The sequence below is a fragment of the Camponotus floridanus genome, unplaced genomic scaffold (genome assembly GCF_003227725.1).
Source record: "Camponotus floridanus strain SB8 unplaced genomic scaffold, Cflo_v7.5 scaffold7, whole genome shotgun sequence".
Classification (NCBI taxonomy): Eukaryota; Metazoa; Arthropoda; class Insecta; order Hymenoptera; family Formicidae; genus Camponotus; species Camponotus floridanus.
In genome coordinates, this window is record NW_020229838.1 from 3940936 (window position 1) to 3957554 (window position 16619).

The 16619-nt window shown below is 30.6% G+C and overlaps 1 protein-coding gene across 11 annotated transcripts in view; it reads left to right on the forward strand.

Annotated features, from left to right (window-relative positions):
• LOC105251703 (pleckstrin homology domain-containing family G member 5) overlaps positions 1-16619 on the forward strand; it is a 116182-nt gene that overhangs the window by 78901 nt on the left and 20662 nt on the right. For all 11 annotated transcript variants that reach the window (XM_025413630.1, XM_025413627.1, XM_025413626.1 and 8 more), the window contains one exon: positions 8450-8695. In XM_025413630.1, coding sequence (XP_025269415.1) covers positions 8450-8695 — 246 coding nt within the window. The remainder of the gene's footprint in view (positions 1-8449; positions 8696-16619) is intronic.

Below are 16619 nucleotides of genomic sequence, written 5' to 3' on the forward strand. Positions count from 1 at the left end.
ATTAAATAGCAGTATAAATAATAATTAATATATAATATAAAAGGAATAATATCGACGTGTAAATAACGCAAAGTTTTTATCATTAATTAAAAAACTATTGTTACTTGTTAAATTGAAAATTAAATAGCGAAAAGTGATGAGAAAAATTAGAAATATAATGGCAGTCTTTCGATGGTAATTACTCCGTTTCCTATCACTATTTAGATATTAGTATAAGGCTGAATAATCTAAATAAAATCTAAATAAAACTTGAAAATTCCAAAGCAACTATCTGTTAAATACTAGAAGAATATTGTCAGGTGGTTAGCTTCCTCTCGAAGTAACACGTATCCAAAATATTTTGTACTCCTTTGTGTCTTCATGCGCAACAAATCACAGGTGACTTTCTTTAGCGACGTCTTTTCGCTAAATTAATAAAAAGCTGCTAGCTTGCAGAAATCAGACTTTTTCTACGTTCGTCGGTGAACAAACGGCTGCGTTTATGGAGCGTTTAAGCGACGATAAAACTCGAGAGTAATTGAAAGCTAGGTACGCAATTATTTTGCTCCAGTCGGCGAAACGTTTCTTTCTCGTCTGGGAAACCGAAAGTTCTTGTTGTGCTCGTCAGTGTTTGTGGCGCAGTAAAATCACTTACATGCTCCGACCGATCAGAATCGCTTCGTCTGACCATCGCGCGCCGTTAATACTTCGATTGGATATATTATTACACTGTTTGATAATCCCTGAGATGTTTAATGGCTCATGCATAAGCCGATTTCTACTATCATTTCGATGCGCATGTATGTGCCCGATAATTCATCAAACCGCAACTCTCTCATGTTATTCGCTACATTCGCATAATTTTCCAACTGTCAATCGATTATATGATAATAATGATAATTAATAATAATGATAATTGTGATAATCATAATATTTTAGCATTCAATGCTGCGATTCGCCGTTTTATTCGCAACAATTTGTTATAGCATTTACGCTCAAAATACTGTAAAAAATATTTGATCAGCTTAAATTTTTATTTTATTAACAATCTCATCCAATATCTTTACGCACATGTTATGCGATTAGAGTGGTTCAAGTAATTAAGTTGCGAGTGCTCTATTTCAAAATTTGATTAATTTCTACTCGCGAACAGGAGCATAATTCTATCTACGACGGTGCTTAAGTACCTTATACGTATATAATGATCTTGTGTCATATGCTAAAGCAAGAGTCGCAAAAAACTTGAAGCGAAAATGAAAGCATCGAGAAGTGAGAGAAAATGAAAAGAGCACCGGAACGAGAGAAAGGGAGAACGGAAGTTACGAGGAAGAATGACAATAACAGGCGAATTGCCGTTAATAGTCAATTTCAACGTGCGAATGAGTTTAAGGAAGCGAACAAAGTTTTCTCTCTCTCTCTCTCTCTCTCTCTCTCTCTCTATATATATATATATATATATATATATATATATATATATATATGTTGCACCATAAAAGTCTGCACATTAAAAGTGAATTAATTAATGACGAGGAAGTGCGAAAATTTCAGTCTGACTTTACTTTCGGGGATTTTCTTACATATTATTGTGCTCTCTGAAAATGTAATTTATATGTCAATTAAAGCGATAACAAATATAACGACGCAAAAGAGCGTTTCGTAAAATAAATTTCACAATTTAGACAAAATAGTTCTAATAGGATGAAATATACAGAGTGTTTATATTTTGAAGACGGAAATAATGCATGTCATTTTGGAATATGCCGCTCTTTGACAAATGATAAATTATATCACAAGTTACCGAGAAGATATATAGAGAAAGATTTTTTTCACCAATCGCGGTTCATGGGAGCAAATAACGAAACTTTTAATTCGAAGCAGACGTTACTCTCGAAAAGAATTTTAATTTGGGACGTAGTTGTGCTAAGATATCTCATCTTGAAGTTCAAAAAGTTACATCGACTTCTTAATAGCGTTCTGACTCCACTGAACACTCTAGATGTAAATCTGAAATACCTCTCCCATAATAATTATGAAACATTTCTGTCGGACAATTTCAATCGCAACGTTTTATACAACATCTCTCATATGAAACTGCAATATCTGCAGATTACGCATATAATCGATGGTTACCGATGAATCCAAATTCGTCAATCTAATCTCTGAGATCGCGGATGCCACTCATAATTGAATTTACGCGAGCGCGAAATCTCGTCGTTCTCGTCTCACCTGATCCAATTAGCCGTCGCCGCCGGCCTCATTTGCTCTACTTTAATTACGACCTTCGTTCCAAACCTGACGACTCTACTGGTGCAACATCACTATCGACAAATTTCTAGCTGGAACTTTTTCTGATCTTTCACCTAGCGTTACTCTTGCATTTACTCAACTTCTTTAACTGAATAACATGTTTCATCTCTCTCTTTCTTAAATTACAAAATTCAAGTAATATTGAAGAGATTAAAGATTAATCGGCAAAGATAAAAAACGAACGATAATAGCAACTTTGAGTCAGAAAATTAGTTTTTCAATCTAGTGGATAAATGACTTTGACAGAAATTTATTAAGTACTTTTTCTACTTTTCCGATATTTAATAAAGTTATTTATTTTCTATCTCTGAATAACTTTATATTTTATAATTTTAAATTTAAAGATATTGAGAGAAATGTGTTAGATTCCTACAGAATATTCAAAGTTAATGAAAAATTTCAATATTTTTCTTTCTTTCTTACGTTTGATAATCCTAAAAAAATTTCCATCATTATATAATCAGATACAAAACTCATATAATTGTTTGAGAGAATTATAATATTAAACATTTATAATTATAAAAATATTGAGATATAATAATATAATATTTAAGGGAAATACTATTAATATTTAATTTTTATTATTTTCGTATAAAGCGTTCTGGTGTCAAATTTATCACATCAAATATGTTGAATTATTTCTCATCATAGACCACTTATCAAAGTGACAAAACGATTTCGCAGATTTTTCTGCGCGTGAGGGTGAAGATTCAATTTAACATCTGTCATGTTTATAGACGAGAGATCGGTGAAAATTGCGTTGTCTCTTCATCATCGTGACAATCTGCAAATCCGTATAATCTTCGGAATACAGCGGCTGGAAGGAGAATGCGTCGAGAGATGAGAGCGATACAAAACCTCGTAACGTGACAAAAAAAAAAAAATATGACGTGACAAAAGGCGACTTTATCGCCGACTCTTCAAGGTGTCCCGGGTAGCGAGATGCGCGCCGTACAGTCGCAATATTAAACTTACACACCACATTTAACCGCAGGGCATTCTCAGCCACTCCATTAAATACGCTATTTTCTGGGTTAACGTTTGCCGGGTTATACACTCATTTTACGACTAATATCGGGGATCATTATTGACGATATTTTCAGATATTAAAAGCAAACTTTACAAGCCGTCCTCGCGAGCGAAACTTGCATTTTAACACATTTGCATTTTAACAGGCATGTGGGAAGAAGGATTCGTGAAAAAAAATGTGCTGTACGACTATTGGTATCACGCTATCGTAATCTGAAATGGATATTTTTATTATAAACGATGATATTTTGGGAATACGTATTTTTAAAGTATCCTGTAAAGAGGAATTAGAAATGACTATATATCGCGTGCATATAAATAACAGTATCTCGTAAAATTTATATTCTCCGAAAGTCGCATGCATATTGGAGTACGAAGTGTTACACGGGTACAATTTATTATCTTTCTCATATTTATTTTTATTCCGGGCAGGTGCTTCCTGTATTTCGAAAAAATTTCAATTTATTAAACACGTGTATCAAAAGATTAATTGCACAAATAGTTATTGTTATGAAAAAGATCAATATTCTTCTTTCACTATCGACACGCACAGAAAGCTTTGTTTGCTCATACCCTTTTAAACTCGAAGTGTTTTACGATTCGAAAACTGCGAGACGCATTGCATCTCCAAAGTATTCTCGCTATACTAACCAATGGAAACTCGCATTCGAGTTTCCGGATAACTAATTGCCCATCGAATCGCAATGAATCAGCGATTTCGACTTTAATATGCGGCACAGCTGCGACCTTACGAAATTATTGTTTATGTAGCAGCCAAAACTTGACATAGATTGATTAACGGGAGGGATAATTAATGAAAATTCCGATCGTGCGCCAACCAATGGAATAATACGAGCTTCGATCTGTAGCAAGATATCCTCATTGTAAAATCATACATTTGTAATTGACACGGGAATTCAGGGCGAGAATCTAGGACTTGACAGATTGATAAGACGAATAGAAGTGAGCATGGATATTTTATGATAAAGTGGAAATATATGTCTTAAGCAAACAATATTGAATAATTATGGGAAGTTTTGGGAAATAAAAATAGTTTATCATATGTTTATTATGAATTTTCGAAAATACAAGAGAAAAGAGAGAAATCAATACGAATCAAATGCGATAAAGAAGAAATCCACAAAGATATCAGAAATACCATTATTTTACGCAGAGAAATGTTTTGATCTGACATTCAATTCCTCAAGTCTCAAAGCAAATCACGAAACAATATCCACATCTTTGCGAAGAATATATTCTTACGAATACGTCTCAAAAATACATTATACAAAATATATAGAATATCATCGTAATGTAGAATAAAATAAAGATCGATGCGTGTCGCAGATTTAAATCGGAAATCCTGCAAGACTCTCGATACGAGGCGAAATCTAAATGGAAAGAGTTGATATCGGTGAAAAGTAGCATTATATACGAAGAGTGATTTAATACACGTTCTGCACATACGATACCGCTTCGTAAAATAATATATTACGGTTTTCTCGTGTGGAAAAATTCCGTAAGATACTATAAAATCTGAAATCGCAGATATATCGTTCGCCTTCGATGTCTTGAACGTCACGATAAATCTATAAAATGTTGGAGAGCGCGTAAAATCGTGTGGCCGCGACAGGGATAATCGTAATATTTCCAGAAACTCACGAAAAATTGGACAAAGTATCTCAATAAAACGAAAAATAGTGCGTGAAATAAAGCGTAAAAAATACGGCAAATTTATTTAAATCAAACACATCGAAATGATTTTTTCTCGGAAATCTTGAGTTGAATAAATTAATTTAAATTGTCCTCTTTTATGTTATTTTGTTCATGATCGATTATTCAAGATGTGGCAGTAATAAAATGGGGACATTATGTAAATAATACAGAAGATTTTATTAATGTATGTACAATTAAAGCCATGTTTAATTTTCAAACATTTTAGATGTCTTTATTATAATCATTAGAATTTGCTGTGTTTTTTTTTCTTCTTAAATAATCTATTAATAAGTAAGTTTTAACGATTTTTTCCGGAGAAAATTTTTTATGTTAAGAATTAAAGAAATGATATAGGTAATTAGATTTTTTAAATATTTTCGCGAAACTTATTAAAAATAAGTATATTTTATATTCCTCCCTTGTGCTATCTTTTCTATTTATATTTATACTCATGTTTAGAAAGATTTTTTTCTCAATTTTTTACTCGTTACTTTTTATTCACATTCATATAATTTTTCTATAATTTTTTTTATTCAATTTTAATTTTTTTTTATAAAGGAAGAGTTCTTAAATGCGAAAAAAGCAATACAAAACATCTTATTTGTATGCATGAACATGTTTTCGAGATACAATATATTATATATTTTACAAACGTGATATCCTTGATAGGGAGGGGATAGAGAAGCATAAGAAGCTGGGCGAGAAAGTCCTATAGGACTGAGCTGAAAAAATATTTTCAATATTTTCCAATATGATCAGAACGGTGCGGTTATTTGAGCTTTCTTTGACATAGACGATTTTCATCTCGCTTCGTTTTTTATCTGTTATCACGATGTCATGATGACGATCTTACGAATTATTTTTACGAAGCGAGGGTGGAATAAGATCGAACGATCAAAGACACACAAGGATCGGTTATCGGCACGTATATACGATGGGTAAACAACGCGACGGAAGTATGTACATCAAAGTATCTACCAGCGACGAGAAAGTATCGTTGTCCTCAATACTGTTGGTCGAGGGCGTAATTGAGTTTTCTCTCAAATTCTGTGATTCAGCCTTTTCCCTCTCTTTAAGCTCTTTTCCTCTTTTTCCTTTTTTTTACAAATAAATTGTCGTTCTTGTTCACTTTCGGAACATGTCAGGAAAATCAAAAAAGCGAGAGAGAAAGATAGAAATTATTAATATCGAGAAATTATATATATTTTCTATAATAAAAAAATAAAAGTGAAACAAACTACTACATTTCAAATTAATGTTGGATTTTGTCTCAAGAGATGAAGATGAAAAGGAGATACGATATACTCGACAATCTCGAATCATCATCTGCTTATTTCTCTTATTGCGCAAATTATTTTGAATAAATTTCTTCCCATCAATTAGAATAATCATGCTTGTGAAGCTTCTTTGATGGCTAAAGAGAATTCGACACAATGGCGACGGGATAAATATTCTGGTTTCATTCTGAACGCTTGAAAAGAGTGCAGTTTGGTCTATCGAAAGAAATTGTTTTATCACTTACGAAAAAATGAAAATCATGGTTATTTTAAAAATTAAGACTTACAAGAAATTTTGAGTAATTCTGATTTATAATTTGATGATTATTTTTTCTGAAATATATAGTGCACATATTTTTTAATACAATTTAATCTTTCCAAAGCCTCGGGCAACTATTTCTAATAAATTTAAAAATTTGGAAAAAAGTTTCTTTTCGGATATTGTATATGTGACCCCGATATTTTATTAATGAAAAATATTATTTAAGGATATTTATTCGTGATTGTTTTTGTGTTCTTTTATTAAGGAATAGGTCAAGATGACGTGAGTTGGTTTTGGAAGTTTATCGCTACACAATTTATTATTAAATATTCTCTGTCTTTAATAATAAAAAAATCGTGCAGGTGTGGCGTCTCTTAGGATGCCTCGTAAATAATCGAGTGTCGTTCCGAATTTATTTATAAAGGCATTCTCATATGAGACTCGCGTAGCGTTTCGCACTATTTTTTGGAAAGACCGTAAAAGTTATAAGAGCTCTCTGAAGAACCATTTATATGACTGAAAACATTTCATATTACTCTTTTACGAAGTGAAACGAGTGAATACATTCTCTTTTACAGAGAAAATTTATTTGAAATTATTTAAAATGAGAAATATATAATATTAAAAATAATATAATACTAAAAATAACGGCAATTCAAAATAAATATTATAAATCTATAATATTTATTTTTTGTTCAAGAAGTTTAATATCAAAAATATGAAAATAAATAAAAAATATGAAAATTAATTATCAACAATTAATTAAAAACCTGTACAATGTAATTTATAAACTGTGCAATGTAATTTAATTTATAATTAATATAATTTTTAATTTATTTTAACTACTCTTGCGCGTATTTCCCTTTAATATCATATTAGACAACGATACTTAGTTTCTCGTTACAAAATTAACGCGCGCTGTCTTTCTTCATAACGTCGTAGCAAAGTTAAACCGTTGTATGCTAAATGACATAAACTCTCTTGTAACCAATTATATCTCTTGTATTTCGTTATTGACGAGAGAGAAGCAGAGGGAAAGAAGTGAGAAGAATCCTTTTATAGTGGCAAGAAATTAAGAAGGGAAAAAAGGAGCACAACAAGTAAATCGCGATAGCGAATGGCCTCGTCAACATACTGGGGAGGGATCGATTCCGCGCATAAATCGATTGTCCGGTGACCCGCTTCGTCAAGGTTTTACCCGGGATTTATCTCCCAGGAAGTCGGCCTCTCGTGTATTTTCGCGCCGCCGCGCCGCGAGTTTGTTAATATTGGACCAGCCATGTTATGTGTCATGCTTTCTCTTAGAGAGCTCCTCTCAGACAGTTATGCGCGCATCTCGCGCATACCGATTTGATTGCGACTACAAATTTATTTTATCGTAGGCCATTTGCGCGCTCTCGCTAACTCGCTAACGTATTATTTGCATTCGCAATCCCAAAATGTTCAACTTGATACCTAAACCAGTAATTACAAAGATAATAGAGCGAAAGAGAAGTATGGCGTTATGTGAAAATCGCTTGTATTTTCCTGCAATGATAGAAAAAATTTCGACAAGTTCACGATTCTGTCTATAAAAAAAAATGTTAACTGTTACGTAAAATGATGTAATTTTGAGAGAGAAGAATGTCTTTTCCTCTTTCTTTTTAGTTAAATTTCAATATAATTATAACTCGTATTAATTTGAAATTGGCTGATTTGACAAGTATATCGCAAGAAAAACATTCACTTTTAAAGAGCTTTGAATAATATTAGTTCCTTAGAATCAAATATAAAATTATAGCACACATTTTTTCAATTTAAAGTTAAAGAGAGAAAGAGAGTTTATTCTGCATCTACTTTTTCTTGGTGAAATCAAGGATTTTTCATTTGTTTATTACAGGTGCGCTCGAGATCGCTGACCCAGCTGGATGCACTCAGCAGCAGCATGTTGGACACGGGGGAGCATCATCTGGAGAGTGATTCCTCGCAGCAGCAACCCCCTCATTTGCACCACCATCAGCAACCCCATCAGCTGCAACACCCCCTCGGCATCGAGTGCAATCGGATTCGATTTCTCGCGCCGGGCGCAGCACCCGTCGAGATTGTGCACCCTAATCGTACCAGACACAAACTTTCGCGATCTCAGGTAAAGTAAAAGTTTTCGCACTATTACAATTTAATACGAGTCTTTCCTTGGAGTAGATAAAGTGGCGATTATAGTTGATGCAATTTTACTATAGCAATTTCCCAGCAAGATATTAGAGAAGTTCTTTTCCTACATTCTTATTTTCTTCTCTTAAAACTGACTTAATATTTTGATGAATATTGTGGAAATTTTGTAGCGAGAAATACTTATATTCCTTATAATTATCTCTCTCATATTTATATCCCTTTGCATATTGTTATATTATATGCAGTATATTATATTTTATTGAAAGGAAGAAGATTTAATTTTATTCTTTACACTAAATTTAAAATGAGACAAATTAAACATTTTAAGGACGTAAAAAGTAAAAGAAATATTAATTTTATAAATAGTTGAAAACAAACTTTAACACAAACTTAGTTAAAGAAGAAGTTTATTAAGAGAAAGAAAAAAATAGAGAGGTGTTATATTAAAATTTGTTCAAGCTATCTTAAAAAAATCAGAACTTCTCCTTTTTTATCTTCTACAATTTTGAAATTTTTAATTTGTATTATTTTTTAAATCTTTTGTAGTTAATAAATTATCAAGCTCTTTTGAAAGAGAAAAATAATGTTTCAAGATTAACATTATTTTTGCGTGCAATACGAAATATTTACGCGACATTTGTTCGAAAAAGAAAGAGAGGGAGGGCTATATTCAGGCTTCATGGAAACAAAGAGATCGCATGTACGAGAAGTTCGATATAACGAGTGAGGAAATTCTTTCTTTATTCGCGGGATTTCCTTTATCCTAGTACAACGAACGGCTGAGAATGAAATAAAACGCGACGTGATACTCTCACATCTTTGTATCTCCTTCATTTAAGATAACACAATCTCTAAGAGAAATATAAATGTCCCCGCGTCTTCCATGTATCTCCTGCGGGATAGATATATCTTTCATTGCTCGAGTACGAGTGTCAAACCAATCGTAAGAAATGCGCGATGAGCGGCCAGAAATATCAGATTCACGGGAGAATATTTACGTATCGATAATATATTCTTCGGCCATTTCCATTTTCCAGTATCGATAAATTTCGAGTCATAATCGCAACGCGATATTTGTAAATGGGCATTTATATTAAAATGCTGCGACGTAAATAAACTGCAACAAATGAATAATCAGAGAATTGTTTAATGTTTTTTTTTTATTTTTTTGTTATTTTTTATGACGCCACTTTGCAAAAGTTACCGAGCTACTCTAACAGAGTAATTCAAATAAGATTCGAGGAGTTGAAAGGGGAGCCCTCCTGCCAGTGAAACGGTATCGATACACAAGAAAATCCGTCCCTTTATGCTATTGAAATACTTTCGGTTGCCTGGGAATTTTGCGATCTTTACGAAGTGGTCCGGACATTATCCAAACTGTGATCCATATTCCAAATGGAAATTCTGTGTCATCTAGCTGAATTTGCAATGAAGCCGGATTAAACGGCATGACGCAATAGTAATCTGCAATTAACGATCTTTTAATGAACAATCTTTTAATATTGTATTTATGCATTTAATGGCATGTTCAAATAATATAAATATGCTAATAATAAAGATAAATTAGATTAAAGGATTGCTGGGAAAGAGCCTGTGTAAAATACGCGCAATTATTTTGCGCTCCGTGTCGGTGTAACTAACTTCTTTTTTAGCTCAACGATAAAAGAAAGGTGTAGAAAAACGTTTACTGTAATTTCTAGAGATTTATAAAGGTCGTATCTATGTCGCGGATCAGCGGCATAGATTTACATATTCCTCTCCAGAGAAGGTATTCTGGCGATTAACACATTTTTTCATTTTATTAAGTCAATCTTGGTAAATAAATAAGACAATAGACGATGCAAATGAGAGAGTTAGCATCTCTTTATTAGCGATATTTAAGAAATCTCTTGAATAATATTATTTTTTTCATTTTTTTAATATTGCTTTACGCTGTGTTATATGTCATTGTACACATCATATGTATGAAAAAATATATTATCTAAGATTTAATACGCAGGATATTTTTGTAAAAAATAATTTCTTTTAGAAGAAGGATAAAAAATGAAATAAATAGCTCTATAAATATATTGTGACATATTTGTGATATTTTTTAATAAAATGAATATGTTTGATATCTTTTAAAATATTTTTTCATAAAAAATGATGTGTATATATATATATAAACAAAATTTTTCGCTGCAGTTGCATTTTAAAATAAGGTTTTTGTAAACATTGCTCTCTCATTTCGAGTAAGGTTTATATTGAACTCTATAATTAGATTCCAAGATGAATAAATTAAGAGTTTACGCTTTTCCATAGTGGTTGCAAGTCAAATTACAAGACATTATACTCGTTAACAAGACGAGATAATCAGACTAACTTTAATTGCAATTGGGAATTGTTCCATGTCGCTGGTATTGTTGGTTTCTGACATTTCATTACATCAGCTGGCCTGTTGTTGTCATTTTCTTGTGGCATGCTCTACACTATATATACGTGGCGACATAAATGTCACCGAGTAATTCTATAAAATTAATTTGTCAATTAGCATAATCCTATAGCCATGCGCGCGACAATCACGCGAAGACAATGAAATTACATTCAAAACAAAGGAAACAAAGCTTCTATCCAATGCCACGCTATATAATCGCTTGCATTATCATGAAATTTTAGCTGGCATTTTATTTCACCCTTTCGCATATCCGTCTTATATCTTTTTTCCTCTGTAAGAAATAATCTTCTTGAACGATGCAAGAAATTCTTTATCTCGTTGAACCGTTAATTAATTTCCGCTGGTAATATTTTAAACTCTCTCTTTCCTTTTTCAAGATAAGTTTTATCGATTCTTTTTAATTTCAGAATTATTTCTTACTTTACTTTATCCTTCCTTACTCAAATTGCAATATTACATAAGAATGTCTGATATTGAAAAAAAGTTAAACATTTTAGGGGCAGAAAGAGAAGTTAATTTTTTATCATACAGGGTGTCCCAGTTATCTTCCGTCATCTTTCAAAAACAGATTCCTGGGATCATCTTTCGGGGATCTTTCCTCAACGAAAATGTCGAGGCACTAATAATTTTCGAATTATAAGTGATTGGAAATAAGGGATTTTTCTTAAACTAAGCTTTGTAGAAATAAAATATTAACATTACCACATTCTTCGATTAATTTTAAATAGAGTTTACTTTAGTTGAGTTTTAATTTAAGATTTAATTGCAAAGATATATGATGACAAAAATCGGGAACATACAAAAAATGATGGCCTTCATTGACATTTTCGCTGAGGAAAAATCGTCTTCAAATGATCCCAGGAATCTGTCTTTGAAAGATGACGGAAGATAACTGGGACACCCTGTATACATTTCTTAGACTTAATTATTTAATTTCATTCTTTTCTTTAATGAAAAATATTTTTTAAAGAAATATAGTAAATATTTAATTTTATATAAATGTCTTTAATTAATTATAATAAAAACCATTGTTTTTTCGTGCGCGTTTTGATTTATTATTATTTCCTCGAATACATATAAATATTTTGTCTATAGTTATTCGATAATTATTCGTTTCCTCGGATGATATTCGGATATATACGCCGTTTGATTTACCTCATGTCCTTGGGATGCGAATAACGAGCTCGGAAATAATAGACGCCGAATCACTAAGCGATCAATCGCTATCGAACACCCGATATTCACTGGATCATCTTGCGTCCTTTGAGTGGGGATGAGGTCCTTTGTGTAATCCCCTTGGCACAAACGACTAACTGGAATACGAAACTTAGAGATATCCGGCAAAGCAGTGAGAAAATAGGGCGAAACATGGAATTGCTATTAGCCGAACCCAATTTCATAAAACTGCGGGAATTGTAATACCAGAATTTTTTACATGACTGAGGAATACATGCCTCTGTGAAATACTTGATGAAATCATAATGTTACCCAATTCGAAATAATTTTAGTCTATAATTATATATAATAAAATAAAATGAATATAAGTTAATGTAGTTTACTAGATATACGTAATTACATTACGTAGCAAGTAATTGCATTTTAAATCTCACCATTGTGCTAAAAATATTGTCAACTCCCGTATAATATATAAAAATTGAAACGCTCGAGAAATATATTTAATCTATTCTTATATAAGCCAGTTTAATATTACAAATTCTTATATAATACTTATATTATTGCACTGAAATTAAACTTTTATATGAAGATATAATATTATCGTAGCTATATCGTATAAAATATTTTCTTCTTTCTCTCTCTCTCTCTCTCTCTCTCTCTCTCTCTCTCTCATCACGTAAATGCGAGCACGTTTATTATAATTATATAAATATTTAACACCGAATTCTGACATGAACAAAACTTGATATTGGAAATGTATGCACCTATGAACAACCGACAATGATTAAAATCGACACAATTAAAAATGCATAAAGAACACGATGGAATTTAGATCTAATATAAATCGAATATTAATAACGAATTTTGTGACCGCTGTATTGGTCCATTGATATTTACGTGGATGTTAATAATCGCGGAGAATATTGAATACAATCGACAATTATCCGCTGTATTTTTGATCCCATTTAGATAATGAAATTACAATTTCGAGTATATGTATAAATAGAGATATATCGCATAATTTTCACAATTATACATAATAAAAAATGGATATTATACCAGATTTAATACAAATATTACGATAATGATATATTTACATGCAAAAGGTGAATCTCTATAATTATTTCTAATCTCTTTCTTGTCAATATGTATGGATTAAATATTGTGAGAATTAACAAAAAATAAATAATAGAATCTTTTATTACATTTTTTATTTTTATCGGATTTATAATTCAAGAAATTATTTCATATTTAGCTATCATATTATCCTGTCAATCTAATTATAATGTAAATAATTTGTAAAGAAGTACATGTCCTAAAATATTGTACAAAGCAGTAAGCCGTTAATTTATATAAAAACCTTAGAGAACTGGACGCACGCATTTCGTGTCGCAAAATTACCCGGATTTATCGCACTCATACCATCAAGGTCACATTTTAATGGACATAAAAATTTCAGCGAATTGCAAGAGAGTGCGAAATTACTGCAATTTCCTTCCACAAGTGGTCGACGGCGAGCCAAAATTGTAATGGCTCGCAAGAGAGCTTTTTTAAAGCTCCGTCGAAAATAAAGTCGACAGTTTTCTTGTATCATTGTCGGTTTCGACAAACGCGCGCAAAATAAGATTTAGTTAATAGATTAGATTGTGGCAACGACCGAGCGAGAGCTTTTAACGACACGAACGAGTGGTAATTTGCAAAGTACACTTCGAATTTTATCGGTATCCCCCAGGTGGTTTCAACATTCTCATAAAGCTTTCGGAAGAATTGAAAGGCATCCGCATAAAAATCATTTATTTATATCACTTTTACGATTCTATATTTTTAATAGTAAATATCAATTAAATTAGAAAATTTTTATTAAGGAAAAATTAAAATTTTTGTACAGAGACATATTTTTATAAATCGATAAATTGTCAGAGTTTGCATCAAACAGATTATTAAGGCTTATATTCTCAAGTCTTTTCCTTTTAAGAAATTTATTTTTTTACGCAAATAATATCATATATTTCTCTTTTTGTTATAAAAAATTTTAAAAATCTATTCTTTAGATTTAACCTCGCGTTTAATTTTGTTTAAATAAATATTTATAGTAAATATTTATTATATATTATTTTGTTTATGATGTAAACAAAAAATCCATTATTTATTTAAAAAAGAATTTTAAATTGCAAATCGTTACGTAAATACATATGCAAATAGGAACGAAAAGATAAATGTTATACGAATAAGAGACTTATATCTATATGTACTCTTTTGAAATGTAAGTGGCCGCGTAGGCGTTGATTTGGACTACTTGCAGAAACGCCTACGCACACCATCTGTGACGTAAAAACGCAAATGGCGATTGTAACGATAAAATGAGAGCATCTCTTCAGTCATTATTAGATATGAAATTGCAAGCTAAAAATTTTACTATTTTAATTTTCAATATTCTAAATTAATTCAAAAAACATATACATATGTAATTACATTGAGTGGTAATAAACGCATGTCAAATGATTTCCATGTCATTTCTACAAATAATTGTTTTACAAAGCTGAGCTTATGACAAATTAGATAAATTAATAAAAATTTGCGAAAAAGTAATATTAAAAATTATGAAAATACATGTAAAAAATATAACACACTTGTGATTAGAAATTTGATCATATATATATATATATATATATATATATATATATATATATATATTATCATATATACATATTTTGTTAAGAAAAAAATCTATTAATTTTTTAAATTATGCATATATTTCGTTTGAACAAACAAATAAATAACTGTTATTATTGTAAAATATAATATATTCTTTCTTTTTTTTTAAATGGCCGAAACATTTATATTTCTGCTCTTAAAATAAAACACATTTCTTTTGGAAAAGAGAAAAATCCATATAAATCAATTTAAATATTTCGTTCGTTTAAAAACATTTGCATACTTTTAGCCAAAGTCAAGTCATCACATATACTGCTAATTCTATTCAAGTCGCGTAATAATATATGACGAAAATTAAGTTTATCAAATTGTGCCCTTTTCGTATAGTGTAACTTTTTTCTTTTTTAACGTTTTATTCTTGGCAAAAATAGATTAATGATTTTCTCGTATGTAGATTATTAGATAAAAAGTTTGTCGGAAACAAATTCTCTAAAATAAATGGTAGGATTGCTCTCAAACTACTTTTTTAATTACTTTATATAATATATTTAAATATTAGTTTATATAATATATATTTAAACTATATAATTATATTATAGAAAAAAAGTAAATAACAATAAATATTTAATTAATTTATAGAGAAAGAGGAAAATTACTTTTTGACTTAATTATAAGTGTCAGATTTTATTCTATTTATAATTTCTGGAGTATAATAGGATAATGCAAGAATAAAATTCTACGAATTAAGTCGGAAATTTAGAGCGTCGGCAGCGGTAAAAAATCGCTACGAGGTAAATCGTTACAAGGAATGATAAACGATAATATTACAGTCTTGCCTCTTATGGGAAGTGGCGGAGGAATTTTCATTAAGCGCCCACACGCAGGTTAGTATCATTGTCACGAACTACTCAAGTATTTATCCTTACTTTAGGAAACTTGGTAAGTTACATATCTCCGACGACTGTTACCATCGGTTATTCAAATTGATATTACACAAACGTGGAATATTATTACTGTCTTCTCTACAGATCGTATCTAAAAATATTAAATTCTAATGGTATGATAATATGTTTTCAATCTGTATGAATTATTTCGATGGGAGCTTAACAAGCGAGATGTTATTTTTTTTTCTAATTTTTTGTATCTATGTTAAAATATTCTATGTTGAAGTGATTCGTTGATTGTTACCCAAACAATTTAAATAGAATCTATAATTTGCGATAAAATTTGACACAAATATTTATTTATGATTTTATGTGTTCAAAATTATTCTCAATCTTTATTTTGACAAACAAATTTTAATGAAATTTTTTTATTTAAAATGATATATACAAAATATATATATTCCTAAAGTATGGATGGAAATAAAATTTGTGAAACATTTATAAATAAAAATAGCATGTAAAGTAATATATTAAAATATATCTTTTAATAATACTATAAGAAAATAATACAACAATTTTAAATCTTTATCTAACAGTCTCAATTGTATGCTGAAGTATAAACCGTCTCGATTATTACATTTAATAGTACCGAAAAATTATCATAATAATTATTATAATATTTATTTAAATCTACATATTAAACTTTCTCTCCGTCTCTCTCTCTCTATTGCAAAGCGTCGACATAATAA